General features: G+C 45.0%; 1 protein-coding gene and 2 non-coding genes across 3 annotated transcripts in view; 2 read left to right on the plus strand and 1 right to left on the minus strand.

The window, feature by feature from the left end:
• LOC126156442 (uncharacterized) overlaps nt 1–24,796 on the plus strand; it is a 109,602-nt gene that overhangs the window by 16,653 nt on the left and 68,153 nt on the right. Inside the window, exon 2 of the mRNA XM_049916314.1 lies at nt 20,557–20,661. Within this exon, the coding sequence (XP_049772271.1) occupies nt 20,557–20,661 (105 nt within the window). The remainder of the gene's footprint in view (nt 1–20,556; nt 20,662–24,796) is intronic.
• Trnat-ugu (transfer RNA threonine (anticodon UGU)) lies at nt 1,676–1,750 on the minus strand. Its single transcript has one exon. It is a non-coding gene; the product is annotated as a tRNA-Thr (tRNA).
• Trnat-ugu (transfer RNA threonine (anticodon UGU)) lies at nt 3,590–3,664 on the plus strand. The gene has a single exon. It is a non-coding gene; the product is annotated as a tRNA-Thr (tRNA).

Below are 24,796 nucleotides of genomic sequence, written 5' to 3' on the forward strand. Positions count from 1 at the left end.
TTTCGACACATCCATAACTCCATCACCACATGTCTCCTTCAACTGTCGATGAATTTCAATTTGTTTCACACCACGCAAATTCAGAAAACGAATGATTGCACGCTGTTCAAGTAAGGAAAACGTCGCCATTTTAAGTATTTAAAACAGTTCTCATTCTCGCCGCTGGTGGTAAAATTCCATCCGCCGTATGATGCTGCCATCTCTGGGACGTATTGACAATGAATGCAGCCTCATTTTAAAACAATGCGCATGTTTCTATCTCTTTCCAGTCCGGAGAAAAAAAATCGGTTGCCTTAGAACTTGTGAAGTGTCGGCAGAAGTGCCAACACTGTTTTGTTTCAGGAGACCGAAATGGACGCTATAAGCTCACGCAGGCTGGCGTGAGGTCTGAAACAGGATACGTAATGAATGCTATAAAGAAAAGTACGTAGCTTCTGGAATACTTAACTTTAATCCACATTTGTAGAACATCGCTCTTGATGATACATTAATAGAATCTCAATATCTATACTGGTAATGGCGCCTTGCTAGGTCGTAGTAAATGTAGCTGAAGGCTATGCTAACTATCGTCTCGGCAAATGAGAGCGTAATTCTCAGTGAACCATGGCTAGCAACGTCGGCTGTACAACTGGGCGAGTCCTAGTACTTCTCACTAGACCTGCCGTGTGGCAGCGCTCGGTCTGCCATCACTGACAGTGGCGACACGCGGGTCCGTCGTATACTAGCGGACCGCGGCCGATTTAAAAGCTACCCCCTAGCAAGTGTGGTGTCTGGCGGTGACACCACAACTTGAATGCACCTCGTAGTTTACTTTTGTACTGGAGAACATTAACCGTCGGAGCCGCGGTTTTCGAGATAGTGCAGAAAAAAAAGGTGACGTTTATATGACCGCAACCCAAACCCCATCGTCACGCCCCACAAGGAAAGACTTTTAGTGTGTTGTTCATGACACTTTCCACTAGTACTGTACAAAAATTAGCGACTACACGAATTTTTCCCCCTAATTTTCTTTCGTTGCTTAGAATAACTGCTTAAGTTGCAGTCAAAGGTATTCCTGTGCATTTATTTTAGTTTGAATCTACAACTGTGAATTATTTACTCATCCGCTTTTCCCTCACGTAAAGGAAATAGGGTTTCTCATTTTTACGTTTAGTATAATACACCTGTTGCAGCATTATCAAATCTCACTGATAAACCTCACCGAGATAAAGACGACTGAAAAGAAAAAGAAGAATTAGAGGTTATCGCATCACCTGATTCGAAGTTGTGGGACACTGCCAGGAGATTAACTGAAAGAGGAAGGGATCTACAATGTCCGCAATAAAACAGCCATCCCTACATTCTCCTGACGTCACCGAATGAAAACGGAAGGCCATTCCTTCCCAGGACAATCCTACTTTCTTAACCTCTGAGCTAACTTCTTGTTTTACTCAAGACAAAATTACACTGCCCAACAAAAGACGTCGAGCACCCAGAAGAAAAGCTCAAATGTCAATGTAACTTGGTTGGTTGATTTGAGGAGCTAATTGGTCGCATAGGATTGGGGAATGATGGGAAGGAAGTCGGCCGACCTGAAGCGATTTAGGAAAATCACGGGAATGAAATGATAATTAAATAGACACCCTAGCTGCAAACAGGCGTTGATGTACTTCATTGAGGACATGTTGAAAATGTGTGCCCCGACCGGGACTCGAACCCAGGATCTCCTACTTACATGGCAGACGCTCTATCCATCTGAGCCACCGCGGGCACAGGGGACAGTGCGTCTGCAGAGACTTATCCCTTGCACGCCCCCCCCCCCCCCCCCCCGTGAGATCCACATTCCCAACATGTCCACACCACTACACTCGTAGTGCGCCTAATAGATGTTTGCCCATCATACTCATTACTCGTGGCAAATTACCAAGTCCCGTACGAGTTCGGGCATAGCGTGTGCGTTCGCACAAGAAGGTCACTGGCCGGGAAGCCATATTTTAACTACACTCCTGGAAATTGAAATAAGAACACCGTGAATTCATTGTCCCAGGAAGGGGAAACTTTATTGACACATTCCTGGGGTCAGATACATCACATGATCACACTGACAGAACCACAGGCACATAGACACAGGCAACAGAGCATGCACAATGTCGGCACTAGTACAGTGTATATCCGCCTTTCGCAGCAATGCAGGCTGCTATTCTCCCATGGAGACGATCGTAGAGATGCTGGATGTAGTCCTGTGGAACGGCTTGCCATGCCATTTCCACCTGGCGCCTCAGTTGGACCAGCGTTCGTGCTGGACGTGCAGACCGCGTGAGACGACGCTTCATCCAGTCCCAAACATGCTCAATGGGGGACAGATCCGGAGATCTTGCTGGCCAGGGTAGTTGACTTACACCTTCTAGAGCACGTTGGGTGGCACGGGATACATGCGGACGTGCATTGTCCTGTTGGAACAGCAAGTTCCCTTGCCGGTCTAGGAATGGTAGAACGATGGGTTCGATGACGGTTTGGATGTACCGTGCACTATTCAGTGTCCCCTCGACGATCACCAGTGGTGTACGGCCAGTGTAGGAGATCGCTCCCCACACCATGATGCCGGGTGTTGGCCCTGTTTGCCTCGGTCGTATGCAGTCCTGATTGTGGCGCTCACCTGCACGGCGCCAAACACGCATACGACCATCATTGTCACCAAGGCAGAAGCGACTCTCATCGCTGAAGACGACACGTCTCCATTCGTCCCTCCATTCACGCCTGTCGCGACACCACTGGAGGCGGGCTGCACGATGTTGGGGCGTGAGCGGAAGAAGGCCTAACGGTGTGCGGGACCGTAGCCCAGCTTCATGGAGACGGTTGCGAATGGTCCTCGCCGATACCCCAGGAGCAACAGTGTCCCTAATTTGCTGGGAAGTGGCGGTGCGGTCCCCTACGGCACTGCGTAGGATCCTACGGTCTTGGCGTGCATCCGTGCGTCGCTGCGGTCCGGTCCCAGGTCGACGGGCACGTGCACCTCCCGCCGACCACTGGTGACAACATCGATGTACTGTGGAGACCTCACGCCCCACGTGTTAAGCAATTCGGCGGTACGTCCACCCGGCCTCCCGCATGCCCACTATACGCCCTCGCTCAAAGTCCGTCAACTGCACATACGGTTCACGTCCACGCTGTCGCGGCATGCTACCAGTGTTAAAGACTGCGATGGAGCTCCGTATGCCACGGAAAACTGGCTGACACTGACGGCGGCGGTGCACAAATGCTGCGCAGCTAGCGCCATTCGACGGCCAACACCGCGGTTCCTGGTGTGTCCGCTGTGCCGTGCGTGTGATCATTGCTTGTACAGCCCTCTCGCAGTGTCCGGAGCAAGTATGGTGGGTCTGACACACCGGTGTCAATGTGTTCTTTTTTCCATTTCCAGGAGTGTATATACGACGGTAGTATCTGTTCCCGAAAGAACAGTTACCGTGAATGACCATGCAGCTTTGCTAGAAATGAAATGATAATTAAATAGACACCCTAGCTGCAAACAGGCGTTGATGTACTTCATTGGGGACATGTTGAAAATGTGTGCCCCGACCGGGACTCGAACCCGGGATCTCCTGCTTACAGTGCCCGCGGTGGCTCAGATGGATAGAGCGTCTGCCATGTAAGCAGGGTATCCCGGGTTCGAGTCCCGGTCGGGGCACACATTTTCAACATGTCCCCAATGAAGTACATAAACGCCTGTTTGCAGCTAGGGTGTCTATTTAATTATCATTTCATTTCTAGCAAAGCTGCATGGTCATCCACGGTAACGGTTCTTTCGAGAACAGATACTACCGTCGTATATAGTTAAATCACGGGAAACCTAAATCAAGGTGGCCGGACGCGGGTTGGAACCGATGTCCTCTCGAATGCGAGTCCAGTGTGCTAACTACTGCGCCGCTTCGCTCGGTCACTGTAACTTAGTACCGGCTATGTAAACGATTAGAGTTGCAATTCTCTGTGAGAGGTAGAACGGCCACCATAGTGCATTTGTGTTGCTCGTGTGTAGTGTTGTTACCAGACCTGCTATGGCATATAAGTGGTATTAACAGCATCAGATGTTGAGAGAGAGTTTTGGAGGATACAAAGATGCCACATACATGTGTGAGACAGCCTTGTCAGTACCCAACAGAGTTTGAAAGGAGCCTCATTGTGTATCTGCATTTGTCGGCTGGTCGAATCGCGCAGTATACAGATTTGTGAGGCATAAGGATGTGACAGTCATCCGGTGTTAGATTTCATGGGAAAGTGAGGCTAGGCATACTCGCCGTCAAGTTTCCGGCCGACCACATCTGATCACCACAAGGGAAGATCGCCGTATTGTGCACCAGTAACACCGTAACTCTTTCGCTATAGTACCTGCCACTCGAGAATAAATAATGAACTATCTGAAATTCCGTGTCATCCCGCTCCAGTAGTCACAGACTAGCAGCAGCCGAACTGGGCAATTACCATACCTTGTCCTGGGCTACTGTTAGCACCACAACACAAATGGCTGCGTCTGGAGTGGTGCCGTGAGTCGGAAGCACAAACTGCTCATTAATGGCATCACATCTCGTTCAGAGACGAGTGGTGCTTCTGCACTGCCTTGAACGAATATCATCGGAAAATACGACCGCCACCTGAGGAGAGAAGGTCGCATTCTTCCAATGTTTTGTAGAGGTACAGCGTATTTCCCCTTGGCGTCATGGTGTAGGCAGCTACTGGTTTTAACTTCAGTTCACGATTACTAATGTCACGGACATCTGTGTCCTCATGTCTTATCTTCCATGTGACAGCATCATGGCGCCATTTTTCAACAGGACAGTGTTCATCTACACATGACACTTGTCGCTATGAGCTGCGTGTGATGCTGACGTACTCCCGTGCGTAGCAACATCCCCAGATTTTTCCCCAGCAGAACATGTGTTGACCAGCTCGGACGTCAACTCCATCCCACACCAGTATCCAGGTTATCAAGGACCAGTCACAATAGTTTTCGGCCAACTAGCCTCACTAGAGGATGCAACGGTTTTGTGGCACCCTTCGTAATCGAATCAGTGTATGCGTCCAGACCAGAGCGGGTGCCAGATTAAGCTAATAAGTGGGCTCATACTGCCAAGTGCTTTGTAAATTTGCCTTGATTGTGCGATCGCTGAAATCAAAACAAATACCCTCTCAATCAGTGAGGCTTCATTTCGGTTTTTTCTCCCCTTCTGGATGCTTCTCTTTTTTGTCAGGCAGTGCATTTTTCGTCCTGAAACAAAACCCTGTGCTGCGGTTTCGCAATATTCTTCTTCAAGCTAAGCTATGCACAGCAAGGTATGCAAGAGAGCTTTTGTAAGGTTTTGAAAGCAGGAGACAGTTACTGGCAGAAATAAAACTGTGAGTCGTGTTTCGATAGCTCAATTAGTGGGATCACTACCCGAGAAAGGCAAGATTACGGGTTCTATATTAGGGTCCAATCCGGCACACAATTTACATCCGTCAGGAAGCTTCAAATACCAGTACGGTTCCTTCGAAAAATCTTGTATCGTTTAAAAGACAGATTACCAACAAATGTGAGTCTGGATATGTGCTGAATTAAGAAAAGTCCGCATTAAATACATTGGTTAGTCCCACTAGTCAAATTAGTAACGCGATCTAACTGCAAAGAGTTTGTAGAAAATTACCTAGACAGGGAACACAAATTTTTTGCGCAACGATTTACAATGGGCATAGGATCAGGAAATTGAATTTAAGTGAACATGAACAGTCGGATCAAATATCACATCAAGCGCAAAGACTGTAAAACAGAGTGACTTCTGCGCACTGCGGTGGGTATGTCGATCCAGTATGTTATAATTACTCACAGAAACAAGGCATCGAAGACGCACATTTTTGCAGAATAAACCACTGCGTCTGCGACAACAGTCACGTCTACCTTTTCTGCTAAATCGCAAGCAAAGGTATGTGAAATACAGGGTGGTCATAAAGTCTCCATCCATACCCAAAATCCATTGCATGCATTTACAAGGATTGGAACTTAAATAGTGGCAACTATTTATTCACAACCGATACAAAAGAGTTACATGTTTGCACCTGCTACTGTCCTTTAAGGTAGTCACCAGCGGTGTGTAGAACCCATTGTCAGCGATGTGAATGGCGTAGTATACCGTTAGCAGAACCTGTTCTGTTGATGGTACGAATGGAGCGGTCTACTGCCTGTCGAATCTCTGGAACAGTTCTGATGCGAATTTTTGGACAACATGGTTGTGGAGATGAAGCAGCGATTAGTATGATTAATCAAAAACAGCCTTAATCGCATTTATTATTATTATACCGCCAACCGGTTTCAATCCGACGCAGGGGTCATCTTCTGGGCGTTTACACTGTGAAATTATGGATATCCGTCAGAAAGATTCCATTATACAACAGCTAAAATTACGTAAATTTAAAATATGTTACCCATTGGTCGACTGCTGGTGGTGTCACTCCTGTCTACATAACGGCAGGAAACTATGCGAGACTAACCCTTCGTATGGGCTTAAATAGTGTGCTGAGTTCACGTGATTAGACGGCAACACCCCCAGCGGCGATCAACGGCATTTAATACATTTTATAATATGTAATTACTAGTGACCTTGGTTTAACATAAATTTACGTGACAGTAAATAATAGAAGGACCGTCTATTCATGTGACCTCAGCACACTATTTGAGCCCATACGAAGGGTTAGTCTCGAATAGTTTCCTGCCGTTATGTAGACAGGAGTGACACCACCAGCAGTCGACCAATGGGAAACATATTTTAAATTTACGTAATTTTAGCTGCTGTATAATGGAATCTTTCTGACGGATATCTACAATTTCACAGTGTAAACGCCCAGAAGATGACCCCTAAGTCAGGTTGAAACCAGTTGGCGGTATAATAATAATAAATGCGATTAAGTTTTTGAATAATTATTTCTGAAGCGAATGCCACGAAGTCACAAGGACTTAAGTCCGTGGAGTATGGTGGATGGTACAGTACTTCCCAGTCCCATCAACCAAACAGAGCAGCCACAGCTTGCGCTGTATGCGCCTGCGCATTGTCGTGCAAAATGATGGATGGGTTGCGCAGAAAGCGTCGCCGCTTCTTTCGCAAAGCTGGTCACAGGTGATGCTCCAAAAACGAACAGTAATACCGGGCATTGACGGTCTCCCGTGGAGCAACGTAATGCGTTAGGATAACACCATCACAGTCGTATACGAGAATCACCATAACTTTAGACCGCTCCGTTCGCACCATCAACAGAACAGGCTCTGCTAACGGTATACCATGCCTTCCTCATCGCTGGCAACGGGTTCTACACAACGCTGCTGACTATTTTGAAGGACAGTAACAGGTGCAAACATGTGTCTCTTTTGTATCGGTTGTGAATAAATAGTTGCAGCTATTTAAGTTCCAACCCTCGTACATAATATATCAATATATAACTGGTAGAACCCGATCTCGGGGAAGATCAGTTTGGATTCCGTAGAAATATTCGAACACGTGAGGCAATACTGACCCTACGACTTATCTTAGAAGCTAGATTAAGGAAAGGCAAACCTACGTTTCTAGCATTTGTAGACTTAGAGAAAGCTTTTGACAATGTTGATTGGAATACGCTCTTTCAAATTCTGAAGGTGGCAGGGGTAAAATACAGGGAGCGAAAGGCTATTTGCCATTTCTACAGAAACCAGATGGCAGTTATAAGAGTCGAGGTACATGAAAGGGAAGCAGTGGTTGGGATGGGAGTGAGACAGGGTTGTAGCCTCTCCCCGATGTTATTCAATCTGTATATTGAGCAAGCAGTGAAGGAAACAAGAGAAAAATTCGGAGTAGGTATTAAAATCCATGGAAAAGAAATAAAAACTTTGAGGTTCGCCGATGACATTGTAATTCGGTCAGCAAAGGACTTAGAAGAGCAGTTGAACGGAATGGATAGTGTCTTGAAAGGAGGATATAAGATGAACATCAACAAAAGCAAAATGAGGGTAATGGAATGTAGTCGAATTAAGTCGGGTGATGTTGAGGGTATTAGATTAGGAAATGAGACACTTAAAGTTGTTAAGGAGTTTTGGTATTTGGGGAGCAAAATAACTGATGATGATCGAAGTAGAGAGGATATAAAAATGTAGACTGGCAATGGCAAGGAAAGCGTTTCTGAAGAAGAGAAATTTTTTAACATCGAGTATAGATTTAAGAGTCAGGAAGTCGTTTCTGAAAGTATTTGTATTGAGTGTAGCCATGTATGGAAGTGAAACATGGACGATAACTAGTCTGGACAAGAAGAGAATAGGAGCTTTCGAAATGTGGTGCTACAGAAGAATGCTGAAGATAAGATGGGTCGATCATATAACTAATGAGGAGCTATTGAATAAGATTGAGGAGAAGAGAAGTTTGTGGCACAACTTGACCAGAAGAAGGGATCGGTTGGTAGGACATGTTCTGAGGCATCAAGGGATCACCAATTTAGTATTGGAGGGCAGCGTGGAGGGTAAAAATCGTAGAGGGAGACCAGGAGATGAATACACTAAACAGATACAGAAGGATGTAGGTTGCAGTAGGTACTGGGAGATGAAGAAGCTTGCACAGGATAGAGTAGCATGGAGAGCTGCATCAAACCAGTCTCAGGACTGAAGACCACAACAACAACAGCAACATAATCCGTTTGTGTGGTAACGTGGCCTTATTCACTTATTTATTTATTTCACAAAAGTAAATCTGAAAAACCAGCGCGAACAAGAACAAACATCTTGTTAATTATGAAACTTCCTGGCAGATTAAAACTGTGTGCCCGACCGAGACTCGAACTCGGGACCTTTGCCTTTCGCGGGCAAGTGCTCTACCATCTGAGCTACCGAAGCACGACTCACGCCCGGTACTCACAGCTTTACTTCTGCCAGTACCTCGTCTCCTACCTTCCAAACTTTACAGAAGCTCTCAGCGCACACTCCGCTGCAGAGTGAAAATCTCATTCTGGAAACATCCCCCAGGCTGTGGCTAAGCCATGTCTCCGCAATATCCTTTCTTTCAGGAGTGCTAGTTCTGCAAGATTCGCAGGAGACCTTCTGTAAAGTTTGGAAGGTAGGAGACGAGGTACTGGCAGAAGTAAAGCTGTGAGTACCGGGCGTGAGTCGTGCTTCGGTAGCTCAGATGGTAGAGCACTTGCCCGCGAAAGGCAAAAGTCCCGAGTTCGAGTCTCGGTCGGGCACACAGTTTTAATCTGCCAGGAAGTTTCATATCAGCGCACACTCCACTGCAGAGTGAAAATCTCATTCTGGAAACATCCCCCAGGCTGTGGCTAAGCCATGTCTCCGCAATATCCTTTCTTTCAGGAGTGCTAGTTCTGCAAGGTTCGCAGGAGAGCTTCTGTAAAGTTTGGAAGGTAGGAGACGAGGTACTGGCAGAAGTAAAGCTGTGAGCACCGGGCGTGAGTCGTGCTTCGGTAGCTCAGATGGTAGAGCACTTGCCCGCGAAAGGCAAAGGTCCCGAGTTCGAGTCTCGGTCGGGCACACAGTTTTAATCTGCCAGGAAGTTTCATATCAGCGCACACTCCGCTGCAGAGTGAAAATCTCAATCTTGTTAATTGTCAATAAGTTCCAAAGAACTTGAAAAGTTGCCGATGAATCTCGTGCTTGGAGCCGTTCTATATCACAAGATGCTGTTCAGCGACTCAGAGAAGCAATCGAAAGGGGTCCGAGTGAGGCAACTCGTCGTTTAAACAACAAGTTAGATGTGCCAAAATCAATGACAATCAGCTGTCTCACAAATTAGACCACAAAGATTCCGCAACTCGGCACGCTGCACGTTACGATGCGATAGGAGCTGCACGCAACGAACACCTTATGCATCGCATTTTGTTTACTGATGAAACCAAATTCCACATCTGTGGAGAAGTTGAGAAACAGAACTGCCACATATGGGGAAACGAACCACCTCACATTACCATTAAATGTCAAAGAGAAATTACTGGAAACGCAGCTTCAGCAAGAAGACACAGCTGACACTGTTGTGTTCCGTCAGGGCTGCGCACCCCCTCTTTTTGCCCTCATAGTAAAAGAACACCTAAATTGAAGGTTCGCCGACGGGTGGGTAGCAGAGATCCTGCAAGACTGTGGCCATCGCTTTCACCTGATTCGACACCGTTGGTATTATTTTGTTGGACATGAAGTCAAGTACGTACAAAGCTAAGGTAAGGGATTGCCAGAATCTAAATGCTCCAGTCCAGCATGCAGCAGCGTGTATTTCACAAGGTATGCTTGAAAATGTACTCAGGTCTGCTCTTCAACGAAGCGAGAGAAGCGAGTAATATCTCAAAACGGTCGGAGGCAATGTTAAAGTGTGATGAACATTAATACTGACAGTGAACATACATGCTTATTATGTAAATGTATCCATTAGTTTTTGGAAACGGATCGAGTTTTTATGACCACCCTCAGTAATAATCGTAGTGATTACTACTCTTGCCGAGCTAGGCGGCGCGTGAAACTCATGAAGCCCGTGTTCGCTGTGAATGATTAACACGGTCCTATTGCAAGTGCGCTCAGGTTGAACACAGACAGACAAGCCACGCATCATAACCTCACAGTACAGCAGAGGGGTTGGGTTGTTTGGGGGAAGAGACCAAACAGCGAGGTCATCGGTCTCGTCGGATTGGGAAAGGACAGGGAAAGAAGTCGGCCGTGCCCTTTCAAAGGAACCATCCCGGCATTTGCCTGAAGCGATTTAGGGAAATCACGGGAAACCTAAATCAGGATGGCCGGATGCGGTATTGAACCGGCGTCCTCCCGAATACCAGTCCAGTGTGCAGTACAGCAGAAAGGCAACCAGTGGCATCCGCCTCTAACTCACGACCTCCAACAAGTGAAAGCAATAGAGTGCCCTCTTCAGACTCACTTCCCCGCATTCTCAGCGAGGCGGGCTGTGAGTTGTTTAGCCGACATAGCCGGAACTCAAAGAACACTTTCTGAATACCTCACATTTTAAGTTGTTTGGAATCGATACTAGGTATAGAACTGCATCTTTGCACTAATCCTGCGGTAACTAGAACAAGAAATAACTGAATTGTAAAAATAACAAATTAAATATTAAAAGTTGCAACGTAACAGCCAACTTTCAACCTCACGTATGATTTCCTTCCACATCTTGCTACAATTCGAGCTTCTCTGCGTCTCTAATCATCCCGTCCTCAACGGGACATTAAATCCTAACGTTGCATCCATCTTCTCATAAACAAGACGTTGTTACGACCAATTCTAGAATCGAAAGTACTTTATATAGCTTTTAGGTACATAAATAATTTCTTTGTGGAACAAACATACGCTACTTAATGAATATGATTTTATTGGATGATTTTTTTTCACTCACACTTCTAGCATTAAGTTGAGCTACATAAACTACGGAAAAAATTTCAGACAAGCTTTAAGTAGAAATTCTGGTAAAAACATCGTACGTACTGGATGTTCACTTAAGATTCATTGAATCATAATTTTTGTATCGTTATGCATTGTATTTAGGCAGTGGCAGTCACTGTATAGTCTACTAATAGTATTATCACACAAGAAACGGGCTCAGTAAGTGTAAAACTACAGACGCAACGATGTGGCGCAGTTTTAACGCATAGTTCGCGCGTTTGGAAGGGATGTGTTAAGTAAACAGTCAAACGAAACACGTATTGCAAAGCTAGGCTAGAGGCACTCGCATAGCAGTACCAGTAACGACGAAAGTCATTTTATTATACCGTAGTAATAGAGTTTGTCAAAATCGCAACAAAACTAAAATACACATGACAATTTTTTTTCTTCAATCAGAATTTTTGCATCGATGATCGTATGTGACAGATTAAAATGGCGTGTCGCACTGGTATTTGTACCTCTATCCTTTTGTGGACAGTGTGCTCCCAATTATGTCATTTGAGCATGCCACATGGTCCCACACTGACATGAAGAATAAAATAATAAAAATAAAATATCTGTATAAAGATGGACTGCCAACGGCCTTGCCGCAGTGGTAACACCGGTGCCCGTCAGATCACCGAAGTTAAGCGCTGTCGGGCTGAACTAGCAGTTGGATGGGTGACCAGTTGAATGGGGGCTGGCCGAGGTGGCCGTGCAGTTCTAGGCGCTTCAGTCCGGAACCCCGCGACTGCTACGGTCGCAGGTTCGAATCCTGCCTCGGGCTTGGATGTGTATGATGTCCTTAGGTTAGTTAGGTCTAGGGGTAGCGTCTTTGATTCATAATCAAAACGTGGCGTGGCTAGGACTTGGATGGGTGACCATCCGGTCTGCCGAGCGCTGTTGGCAAGCGAGGTGCACTCAGCACTTGTGAGGCAAACTGAGGAGCTACTTGATTGAGAAGTAGCGGCTTCGGTCTCGGAAACTGATCTACGGCCGGTAGAGCGGTGTGCTGACCACATGCCCCTCCATATCCGCATCCAGGATGACGCAGCGGCCAGTCGGTACCTTTGGGCCTTCATGACCTGTGCGGGAGGAGTTTAGTTTAGTTTTTATGAAGATGGACTTACAAATAGTAAAATAATCTTCGTTCGTCACATATGAAATCTTCTAAATCTTACTGTCAGTATTAGGTCTGTAGTCATTTCACCGGTGTTTCGGATAGTCCGAATCCTGTTAGCTGACATGTATTTGTGGGAATACGAGAGTGGTCCATTCTAGCTGAGACGTAATTAATCAATACTGACCTGTGGCACTTGATATAAGTCTAGTGCATTTTTCACATTTTTTCATAAAGTCGAACATCTTCACAGCATCTATGTGTTGAACGGCTCCCTCCTGCCCAAACTACGCGCCTATCAATGGCACTGACCGCTCGATTGTAGTAACTTCCTTGACGGGTGAGTGGCGCTAGTATTCTCTTTGGCGGCGGGGATAAACAATCTTTGCCTTTTCTCTACCAGCGCCTGCACGAATTTACAGCGGCCAACATTCAGAGGTGCAGACTGGAAAGGCGTTGCAAAGTATTATGCACAAAGCTGATTTACTTTGCTGATTTTGTTGTTTTCTGTTGGTCTTAAGATCCACTAATCTCCATTCCGTCGCAATTTTTTTTTTAATTTTTAAGTCGAATGAACACACCACGAAGGAATTATCCGAACAGAGCGAAAATCCGTAGGTGTGATGTACATGTGCCGACAAACAAATGACTACAGTGTCATAAAAATTGAATGACTTTTTCAAGAGAAAGCTTCACAAATAACACGTTAGTTCACCTCTGGCCCTTACGCAAGCAGTTATTCAGCTTGGCATTGATTGATGTTCCACATCCTGGAGGACATCCTCATTACGGATCAATTGGAATGAAAGTAAATCTAATCTAATCTAATTTAATCTAATGATAGAATTGTTGGGTGTCCTCCTAGGGGATATCGTGCCAATTTTTGTCCAACTGGTGCGTTAGATTCTCCAAATCACGAATTGGTTGGAGGCCCTGCTCATAATGCTCCAAACTTTCTCTTTCGGGGAGAGGTCCGGCGACCTTGTTGGCCAAAGTTTGGCAAGCATGAAGACAATCAGTAGAAACTCTCACCGTGTGCGGAAGGACATTATTTTGCTGACATGTAAGTCTAGGACGACTTGCCATGAAGGGCAACAAAACGGGGCATAGAATATCTTCTACATACCGCTGTTGTGCAAGGGTGCCGAGGATGGCAATAAAAGAGGTCTTGCTATGAAATGAAATGAGACACCACACCATCATTCCTAATTGTCCGGCTGTAAGGAGAGCATCAGTCACGCTAGTATCCCACAGCTGTTCAGGGCGTCTCCAGACACGTCTTCTCTGTCATCGGGGTTCACTCCGAAGCGGGACTCATCACCGAGGACAATTCTACTTCAGTCAATGAGATTCCATGCCCCGATGCCCAGCGAAGCTTCTAACTGCATGCAATCAAAAGATACAGCCATATACGTCACGTATTTTGATACAAACTCAGTCGTCAATACCTACAGGTGAACTACCTACATAAAGTGTGACAATTATTGAACTATATGAAACAAACGTAAATTAATTACAAACTACGGCGTGCACACACTTTATTCAACATGTAAACGTCATTACGGATATTTAGATTTAGGTTATGACATGTTGGATACGCCTGCCATAATTGGTGATGATGTGGCGCAGACGAATATGCTCTTCAGTCCAGAGACTGGTTTGATGCAGCTCTCCATGCTACTCTATCCTGTGCAAGCTTCTTAATCTCCCAGTACCTACTGCAACCTACATTCTTCTGAAACTGCTCAGTGTATTCATCTCTTGGTCTCCCTCTACAATTTTTACCCTCCACGCTGCCCTCCAGTACTAAATTGGTGATCCCTTGATGCCTCAGAACATGTCCTACCAACCGATCCCTTCTTCTTGTCAAGTTGTGCCACAAACTTCTCTTCTCGCTAATTCTATTCAATACCTCCTCATTAGTTATGTGATCTACCCATCTAATCTTCAGCATTCTTCTGTACCGCCACATTTTGAAAGCTTCTATTCTCTTCTTGTCCAAACTACTTATCGTCCACGTATCACTTCCATACATGGCTACACGCCATACAAATAATTTCAGAAACGACTTCCTGACACTTAAATCTAGACTCGATGTTAACAAATTTCTCGTCTTCAGAAACGCTTTCCTTGCCATTGTCAGTCTACATTTTATATCCTCTCTACTTCGACCATCATCAGTTATTTTGCTCCCCAAATAGCAAAACTCCTATACTACTTTAAGTGTCTCATTTCCTAATCTAATTCCCTCAGTATCACCCGACTTGATTCGACTACATTCCATCATCCTCGTTTTGCTTTTGTTGATGTTCATCTTATATCCTCCTTTCAAGACACTGTCCATTCCGTTCAACTGCTCTTCCAAGTCCTTTACTATCTCTGACAGGATTACAATGTCATCGGCGAACCTCAAAGTTTTTATTTCTTCTCCATGGATTTTAATACCTACTCCAAATTTTTCTTTTGTTTCCTTTACTGCTTGCTCAATATATAGATTGAATAACATCGGGGAGAGGCTACAACCCTGTCTCACTCCCATCCCAGCCGCTGCTTCCCTTTCATGCCCCTCGACTCTTATAACTGCCATCTGGTTTCTGTACAAATTGTAAATAGCCTTTCGCTCCCTGTATTTTACCCCTGCCACCTTCAGAATTTGAAAGAGAGTATTCCAGTCATCATTGGTAAAAGCTTTCTCTAAGTCTACAAATGCTAGAAACGTAGGTTTGCCTTTCCTTAATCTATTTTCTAAGATATTTTCTATAATCTATTTTCTATAATCTATTTTCTGAGATAAGTCTTTAATATAGCCTCACAAAAAGGAGACGCCAGTGTTCAGATCCGGAGAATATGGCGGCCAATCGAGGCTCATTCCAGTGGCGTCTGGGTACCCCAGAGCCAGGATGCGGTCCCCAAAGTGGTATTCCTGAACAAACACTCTCCGCCTTCCATGAACCACATATTTTCGAAATCAGGGTCACTTTGGATAATGGGGATGAAATCGTCTTCCAAATCCTTGACGTATCGTTCGCTGGTCACCGTGCCATCAAGGAATATCGCACCGATTATCCCGTGACTGGACTTTGCACGCCACACAGTCACCCGTTGAGGGTGAAAAGACTTATCGGTCGCGAAATGCAGATTCTCAATCCCCCAAGTGCGTCAATCTTGCTTATTGACGAACCAATCCAAATAATTGTGGGTTTCGTCGCTGAAGCAAACCATACAATTCCCATCATACCCCTTGGCCAAGGTGCAGTTTCAACGCTCTAACGTACACCGTTCAGAAGTTATGACGATTTTATTTCATATCGCTCAATAACTGCCACCCTGTACGTATGGAGGCTCGAGGACTAGCGGTAAATTACGTGCCGGGCAACGGAGAGGTCACGCGATCGAATCACTGTCGGACAACGGATTTTTCATTCTCGGTGTTAACCTAGCCTTCACCCTTCAACGATGTGAGGAGTCGGCAGAAACAAAACGTGGCTCGAACTCCACGTAAACTGTGACTCCCCTTTCCGCGGTGGGATAACTAGGGTAGGTTAGAGACCTGCAACTCGCCGAAGCGGCGTCCAATAGAAAGACTTGCACCAGCCTCACGAAATTATTTTTGTCTATACGCGTAATTAAGTTTGTACGTAACCCTCAGAGCTCGTCTCCTACTCGCACTTCTCGGCTTGTATATCATAATTCTTACTAGATTATATCTAACATTCTACGCAGATCCGTGTTGTATGCGATTTCCACGGTTTTACCCATCTTTTTGTGTATTGTGAGGACGTATATCGCAAGCGCAATGAACGGGCTTATACAACACTTGGTTATCTAGATCCTAGTTCCGTAACATTTCTCACATAACTCGTAACTACCGGCCGCATCTCGTGGTTGTGCGGTAGCGTTCTCGCTTCCCACGCCCGGGTTCCCGGGTTCGATTCCCGGCGGGGTCAGGGATTTTCTCTGCCTCGTGATGGCTGAGGTGTTGTGTGCTGTCCTTAGGTTAGTTGGGTTTAAGTAGTTCTAAGTTCTAGGGGACTTATGACCACAGCAGTTGAGTCCCATAGTGCTCAGAGCCATTTGAACCATCGTAACTACCCACTGTTAACATGTTTATACTCTAATGAAGCCTCTCAGCTGGTCCATAAAATTATTGAATGCGTTCAATTAGCCCTTATCGAATCAAAAAGTAAACGTTCGAAATAAAAATTAATTATAAAAGTAATGTTAATAATAATTTGGCAGTATATGGAGGTTACGATACTTGTCACTGTATTTTGAATTTCCAGCTAGAATAGTGAAACTTCTGTATCAGATGCCAGATCTAAAAGAGGTAGTACGGTAGTTTTCCTATTTGCAGAACATACAAACTAAAACTAGATACATTATAATGTTAACTGCCTTTGCTCATCAGTTTGAATTTTGAACGACACCGTAAACATTATGTTACACAATGTTTTCGGCTATTTTTAATGACACGAGAAGGTAATTCCATTTCAGTGTTCCTCATCGGACGTCAGAGTGGACTAGAGTGCTCCATTTAGTTTAGTTCCTTATATGTCCCATGGGTCATATTCGCGACAACTCGTCGTGATGTGAGACTTGTCATTAGGATGACAAATGGGACACGTCTTCTCTGAAAGCATAGCTGTACTCTGGCCATTTACATAACTGTATTTTTTTAAACTTAATCTGCAACAAAAATATTGTAAATGTAACCCAACCATATACATATTATCTGCTCAGAAATTCATCTAAAGAGTACGAGATATCAAGCTGATTAGAACAATACCGGTAATTGTTACATGGCATTAAACCCCAAGACCCCATAATTATTAGCATGGTGCATAAATTCGTAGCGTTTTTGTTTTGCACGTTGGCATTCCGGCGGCCGTGGTGGCCGAGCGGTTCTCGGCGCTTCAGTCCGGAGCCGGGCTGCTGCTACGGTCGCTGGTTCGAATCCTGCCTCGGGCATGGCTGTGTGTGATGTCCTTAGTTAGGTTTAAGTAGTTCTAAGTCTAGATGACTGATGACCTCGGATGCTAAGTCCTGCAGTGCTTAGATCCATTTGAACCATTTGACATTCCGGTTGCTGTGAGTTTATTTATCGATTGTCATTTTTTAGTTGTAGTTCACTATTGCTATTTGAGATTACATATTGCCCTTTGGAGATAACGAGTGGAGCTGTGGGCGCTAGAAAATGGAGTGCCAAGTGGAGAAATCGTAACATTTCCGACATATTCTTTTGTTTGAGTTCAAAAGAGGCGTGACAGTAGCGGAAGCAGCTAGAAACATTTGCGCGGTGTATAGGGATAATGCCACTGGACTGAACAAGGCAAGAAACTTGTTTTCTCGTTTTTACATTAGTGACTCTCCACGTTAATCCACACTGTTCCACGTCAGTGTACTCCAGAAATGACAAATGTGATCATTACACCATCGAGCGGCATTTGTATGCAATGGGAAAGGTTCAAAGATAGGGTGTATGGTCACCACATCCTGTAAGCCAAAATTACAAAAACCAGTGGGTGTCATATGTGCATTTCTGCTTGCTCGTCATCGACTGGTTCGTGAACAGCACCCACAGATCCTATCCTGTAACGTTACTAGTGACGAGAAATCGTATCTTTATGCAAATACAAGAAAAAGAAAGGAATGGTTGAGCCCACACAAAGCAGTAACTGCCCGTACAAAGACCTGTGCGCATGTACAAAAGATAATGTCTTGCATCTGGTACAACTACTACTGTGTGGTACTACAGATTACTTCGCTGAGGTGTTGTCGCCACTGCTGACATTTATTAACAACAACTGAGGCGTCTTGCAGGCGCAGTTAAAAAACAACAACCGGGAAGACTGCGTAGTCAAAAGTATCCAGACACTTGGCTGAAAATGACTTACAAGTTCGTGGCGCTCTCCATCGGTAATGCTGGAATTCAATATGGTGTTGATCCACCCTTAGCCTTGATGACAGCTTCCACTCTCGCAGGCATACATTCAATGAGGTACTGAAAGGTTTCTTGGGGAATGACAGCCCATTCTTCACGGAGTGTTGCGCTGAGCACAGGTATCGATGTCGGACGGTGAGGCCTGACACGAAGTCAATTTTTCCAAAACATCCCAAAAGTATTCTATAGGATTCAGGTCAGGACTCTGTGCAGGCCAGTCCATTACAGAGATGTTATTCTCGTGTGACCACTTCGCCACAGGCCGTGCATTATGAACAGGTGGTCGATCCTGTTGAAACATGCAATCGCCATCTGGGAATTGCTCTTCAACAGTGTTAAGGAAGAAGGTGTTTAAAAAATCATTGTAGGCCTGTGCTGCGATATTGGCACGCAAAACAACAAAACACCATGAAAATCACGACCACACCATAACATCACCGCCTCCGATTTTACTGTTGGCACTACACACGTTGGCATATGACGTACACCGGGCATTCGCCATACCCACACCCTGGCATCGGATCGCCACATTGTGTACCGTGATTCGTCACTCCACACAACGTTTTTCCACTGTTCAATCGTCCAATGTTTACGTTCCTTACACAAAGCGAGGTGTCGTTTGGCATTTACCGGTGTGTAGTTTATGAACAGCCGCTCGACCATGAAATCTAAGTTTTTTCACCCCCCCCCCCCTCTGTCATAGTACTTGCAGTGGATCCTGATGCAGTTTAGAATGCCTGTGTGATGGTCTGGAGAGATGTCTACCTATTACACATTACGACCTCCTTCAACTGTCGGCCATCATTGTCAGACGAGGTCGGCCTGCACGCTTTTGTGCTGTACGTGTCCCTTCACATTTCCACTTCACTATCACATCGGAAACATTGGGCCTAGGGATTTTTAGGAGTGTGGAAATCTCGCGTACAGATATATGACACAAGTGACTCCCAATCACCTGACCACGTTCGAAGTCCATGAGTTCCGCGGAGCGCCGCCTTCTGCTCTTTCACCATGTCTAATGACTACTGAGGTCGCTGATATGTAGTACCTGGCAGTAGGTGGCAGTACAATGCACCCAATATGAAAAAAGTATGTTTTGGGGGTGTCCGGGTACTTTTGATCGCATAGTGTATGTCTGCGAGAATGGAAGCTGTCATCAAGGCTAAGGGTGGGCCAACACCATTTGAATTCCAGCATTATCGACAGAGGGCGCCACGAACTTGTAAGTCATTTTCAGCCAGGTGTCCGGATACTTTTGATCACATAGTGTACGTAGACTTATTCAGAGCGCATGAAACAAGACAAGAGAACTAACAATACCCGTGCATGGTTTATATAGTAGGATTTAGAAACAAATGTAGTCGCGTTAAATCCTCTTTGATTTCTCTGAAGCGCTACTTTGCTGCCTGCGACATTCGATGAGAGATTATACATCGATAATTTTAATTAAAACTTTGTCAATGCTATTAATTATTCCCGATGTTATCGATCACCTCTCCCCTATAAGGCTGATAACATTGTTCTTAATTAAAAGAGTGTTTATAACAGGCTTCGCTACAGTCAACACGTCCCGCCCTCTCCATTTCATGACACTACCGCTGGTCGGGTGTTCCGTAGCAATTGCCGGTCGTTCTGTAAAAATTGATAGTTTTTCCTTAGCAAGCGTCAGCTGTCCCTTAGCAATTGTCGTGTAGTGTAGTAGATTTCTGGGCAAGAAATACTGTGTCTAAGTGTGGAACTGCTACAGAAAACTATTCCACATGCCATCAGGGAAAGATAGTATGTAAAATAAACTAATTTTCTAAGGATGTTATCACCAATATCAGGTACAACGGATATTCTGCGTTGGAGAAAATCTATAATGTGTGATTTCCAATTTTAATTAAGATCAATATGGACATCCAGAATTTTTTAAAGTTACATTTCTCTCATGCTGTATTGTTATTGATGTTAGTGTATCTTGCCTTACACAGAATTGAATGAATTGTATTTTTTCTAAGTTATAAAAAAGAATATGGAAAGTAGTTACAGAGTCTCAGCACAGTTGGGGGTACTGTAACGAAAGCTCCCGCCCTCTATGCCGACGAGTGACTGCTTCTCTTCTGTTCGCAGGTTCCACATACGACCTCTTGGGTGTTGACTTCGCAGGTTGTGAAAAACCGCCGTGTCCTCTGGTGGCTGGTGCAACGATCAACGTCACCTCCACGTTCTACGCCAGTGAGTCGTATGTCTTCGCTTTATATTATTAATTTAATCTCAACAAAAACGTGGACACTACAGTGGGCGAAAAAGAATTTCTCAGCTAGTGCACAGAAATAACTCTTCGAATAGTAAAAAATTGTAATAATACTTTGCCTGACGAAAAAGCGAAGACCCAGAAGGGGAGGAGGAAATGGAATTTATGGTGTTATTTCAGTGATTACAAAATCGAATAAAATGACCCTAGAGTTTGGCAATATGAGTCCACATACCAACATGGCGTTGTACCTCCTGGATGCTGACACCGATTCGCTTGGGAAGTGTGTCTGTCTTACAGCCGTTATATCCTCTAGTGGAACTAGCTGGCCCACAACTGGTGTAACTGGTCCTTGACATACTGGATACTGGCTCTGGGATGGACCTGACGTCCAAGCTGGTCCCACACTTGACCTATCGAGTCATATCTGGATATCTTGATGGCCAGGACATTAGATCATAACGAAGATAGCTCATAGAGGCACGTGCCATGTGTGGACAATAACACATGAGGACGCGCCATTCGAAACGCAGTCGTTTGTCCTTCGGTGTTAGCGGCGACCTACGTAGGTGACTGTAATTCCTTAGTTCAGATGCTGCTAGCCTCTGACCAATGGTGCGGGAAGACACAGAATATTGCTGTGACTCCATTACTTGTTCTCGGATGGCACGGGCAAAAATAGTTAAGATGTGCATGGTGCACAATACGGTGATCCTCCACGGGGTGGTCGGACATAATCAACTCGAACCTTGGCGAGTACGCCTCCTCTCACGTTCAAAAGTTGTCCAAAATCGGATCGGTGCCACAACCGAATTAGGGCTGATGTTAAAACACCGATACATCGATATATTTCCACTGAATATCGATAATTATCGGGAATATTTCTTCCCCAAAATATCGATACCAAAATAAAATATCGATATTCTTGTTTCATATTATACCTTTTTCATTTTCGGCAAAAAAATGAAGTTGTTCTTTTGAAATTGTACTAGAACATAATTTACCCTCACTGTGTGAATTTTTTTTTCTTTTATTGAATTTCAATTCCCCCCGAAGGGGGCGGGCTGGCAGCAAATTAGTACGCTGCTCTACAGCCTACAGACTTTTTTAAAAACGGAAGAAGAAAAGAAACAAGAAAAAACAGGCGATAAAACGGTGACTTAAAGTGTAAAATGGCGGAAAATTGTGGAAAGTTAAAACAAAAAGAAAGGGGTTGGCAATGTTAATAAAATACTCAGGAATCAGACAAGTAACATAGTAGACACACAATTAAAAAAACATGGCGGCAGTCTGGTTACTGTTTGCAAGAGATAAAAAATCACACCCAGCGACAGTATGATGGCCCAAAAGACACACAACACGGAACACACACTGGAAAACACTCACTGTAAAACACTGCACGAAAATGTCGGCACAAAGATGATACTCCCTAGCCAAGGGCAGATGGGGGGGGGGGGCGGGGAGACCTGGAGGAGGGGGAAAACAATGAGGGAGGAGAGGAAAAAAACGAAAAGGGGGGGGAACCAAAGGACGGAGAGGACTCATAAGGGGGAGAGGGCCAGGGCAGACACGAGAGGGAATGGGAAATGGCAGAGGAGGGAAATGCAAAAGGACTCGGAGGGAGAGAAGGGGGGCAGAGAGAGGGGAGGTGGGGAAAAAAGAGGATGGGGAGAGGGAGCCCGGGAAAAGGACAGATGAAAGGAGGGGAAGTGAGGATCAGAGTTGATAGGAGGGATAAATGGAGGGAGAGAGGGCATCATCCGGGAGGGGGAGTTGATAGAAGCCACCTTGGGAAAGGAGATGGAGGGTAGGGGGGACACAACAGTGAAGACGTGGCAGTGGGCGGGGATGGGAGAGGAGAGGAGCAACCACTGTGTGAAGGACTCTTACTACATTTTGAGCTTTCATTACCTCCAGTCTTTCACCCTGCGTCGCGTTGTTGGGAATGTGTAGTGAAAGAAACTACTGAAATTCGGCTGTCCGACAATATTATAAACAGAGAAAAGCGGTATCCTTTAGATAAGAATTGAAACCCTGTTTTGTTTGACATTTAAAAACCAACGGTTTTTGGTTCGATCATCAAAAGGTGTCAACAGCGTCTGCTATCTATTTATCGTTTCCGCGAGTTTTCAGCACCGGTGCGCTAGAGGGCAGATACGTTCGCGCACGCGCGTTGAGCGTACAGGCGGTGTATAAACGAACCGCCGCTGCGAGTCTGGTATCAGTTCCGGCGATTTAGTGCGATGGTTCACTCAACTGAAGATGGCGGCCAGGTGGACAGTCAAAATATTGTCTCAAGATGGCGATATGTTCCGGCTGGAGATTTGATATGAATATCACCTGGTTGAATATTAAGTGCTATCCTAGTGACAGACATCATTGCCGAGGAACTGGAGTTATCTTGTCGAAAGATGGTGGGAGGAGTGTGGATTGGTAGTGACTTTGCTAATACTATCTTCAGCGAAATTTTGAAAGGCCGATCACGACAGTCTTGGCCAAAACTTTTGGTCCTATAAGTAAAAATGCACTGAAATTTCCAGGCCGAATAAAAAGGTACGCTGGACTGGGACTCCAATCGGAACCTTCCGTTTCGTGGATAATGTTCTTACCAGCTGAACTGTCCAGGCACGACGCACAATCCGTCCTTAAAGCTTCACTTCTGACAGAATCCCTCTTCAAATTTCACAGAACGTCTCCTGTGTATTCTACGGAGCTACGACTCCTGGAAGAAAGGACAATGCAGAGAAATGACTGACAAGGGAACATTCCCAAGTGTCAATAAACGAAATAAACGATCTTGTTGAAACTTGGCCGATCTTGAAACTGCCTCTTTAATTATTTTTACTAAAACTGATCTACAGAATTTTCTCTGACAAAGACATCTACATCTACATGATTACTCTGCAATTCACATTTAAGTGCTTGGCAGAGGGTTCACCGAACCACAATCATACTATCTCCCTACCATTCCACTCCCGAACAGCGCGCGCGAAAAACGAATACCTAAACCTTTCACCGAGCGAGGTGGCGCAGTGGTTAGCACACTGGACTCGCATTCGGGAGGACGACGGTTCAATCCCGTCTCCGGCCATCCTGATTTAGGTTTTCCGTGATTTTCCTAAATCGTTTCAGGCAAATGCCGGGATGGTTCCTTTGAAAGGGCACGGCCAATTTCCTTCCCAATCCTTCCCTAACCCGAGCTTGCGCTCCGTCTCTAATGACCTCGTTGTCGACGGGACGTTAAACACTAACCACCACCACCACCACCTAAACCTTTCTGTTCGAGCTCTGATTTCTCTTATTTTATTTTGATGATCATTCCTACCTATGTACGTTGGGCTCAACAAAATATTTTCGCATTCGGAAGAGAAAGTTGGTGACTGAAATTTCGTAAATAGATCTCGCTGCGACGAAAAACGTCTTTGCTTTAATGACTTCCATCCCAACCCGCGTATCATATCTGCCACACTCTCTCCCCTATTACGTGATAATACAAAACGAGCTGCCCTTTTTTGCACCATTTCGATGTCCTCCGTCAATCACACCTGGTAAGGATCCCACGCCGCGCAGCATTATTCTAACAGAGGACGAACGAGTGTAGTGTAAGCTGTCTCTTTAGTGGACTTGTTGCATCTTCTAAGTGTCCTGCCAATGAAACGCAACCTTTGGATCGCCTTCCCCACAATATTATCTATGTGATCTTTCCAACTGAAGTTGTTCGTAATTTTAACACCCAGGTACTTAGTTGAATTGACAGCCTTGAGAATTGTGCTATTTATCGAGTAATCGAATTCCAACAGATTTCTTTTGGAACTCATGTGGATCACCTCACACTTATCGTTATTTAGCGTCAACTGCCACCTGCCACAACATACAGTAAATTTTCTAAATCGCTTTGCAACTGATACTGGTCTTCAGATGACTCAAACTTAACCTATTCATTGATTACGCACAATATATAAGCCCAACGCAGTCTGATTGCTATAAATTGACAACAAGACTTCCAATAATTGACACAAAAAATGGCTCTGAATTGCAAGACATCCTAATAATAATGTTGTTGTTGTGGTCTTCAGTTCTGAGACTGGTTTGATGCAGCTCTCCATGCTACTCTAT

This window comes from Schistocerca cancellata, chromosome 1 (assembly GCF_023864275.1).
Source record: "Schistocerca cancellata isolate TAMUIC-IGC-003103 chromosome 1, iqSchCanc2.1, whole genome shotgun sequence".
Taxonomy (NCBI): Eukaryota; Metazoa; Arthropoda; class Insecta; order Orthoptera; family Acrididae; genus Schistocerca; species Schistocerca cancellata.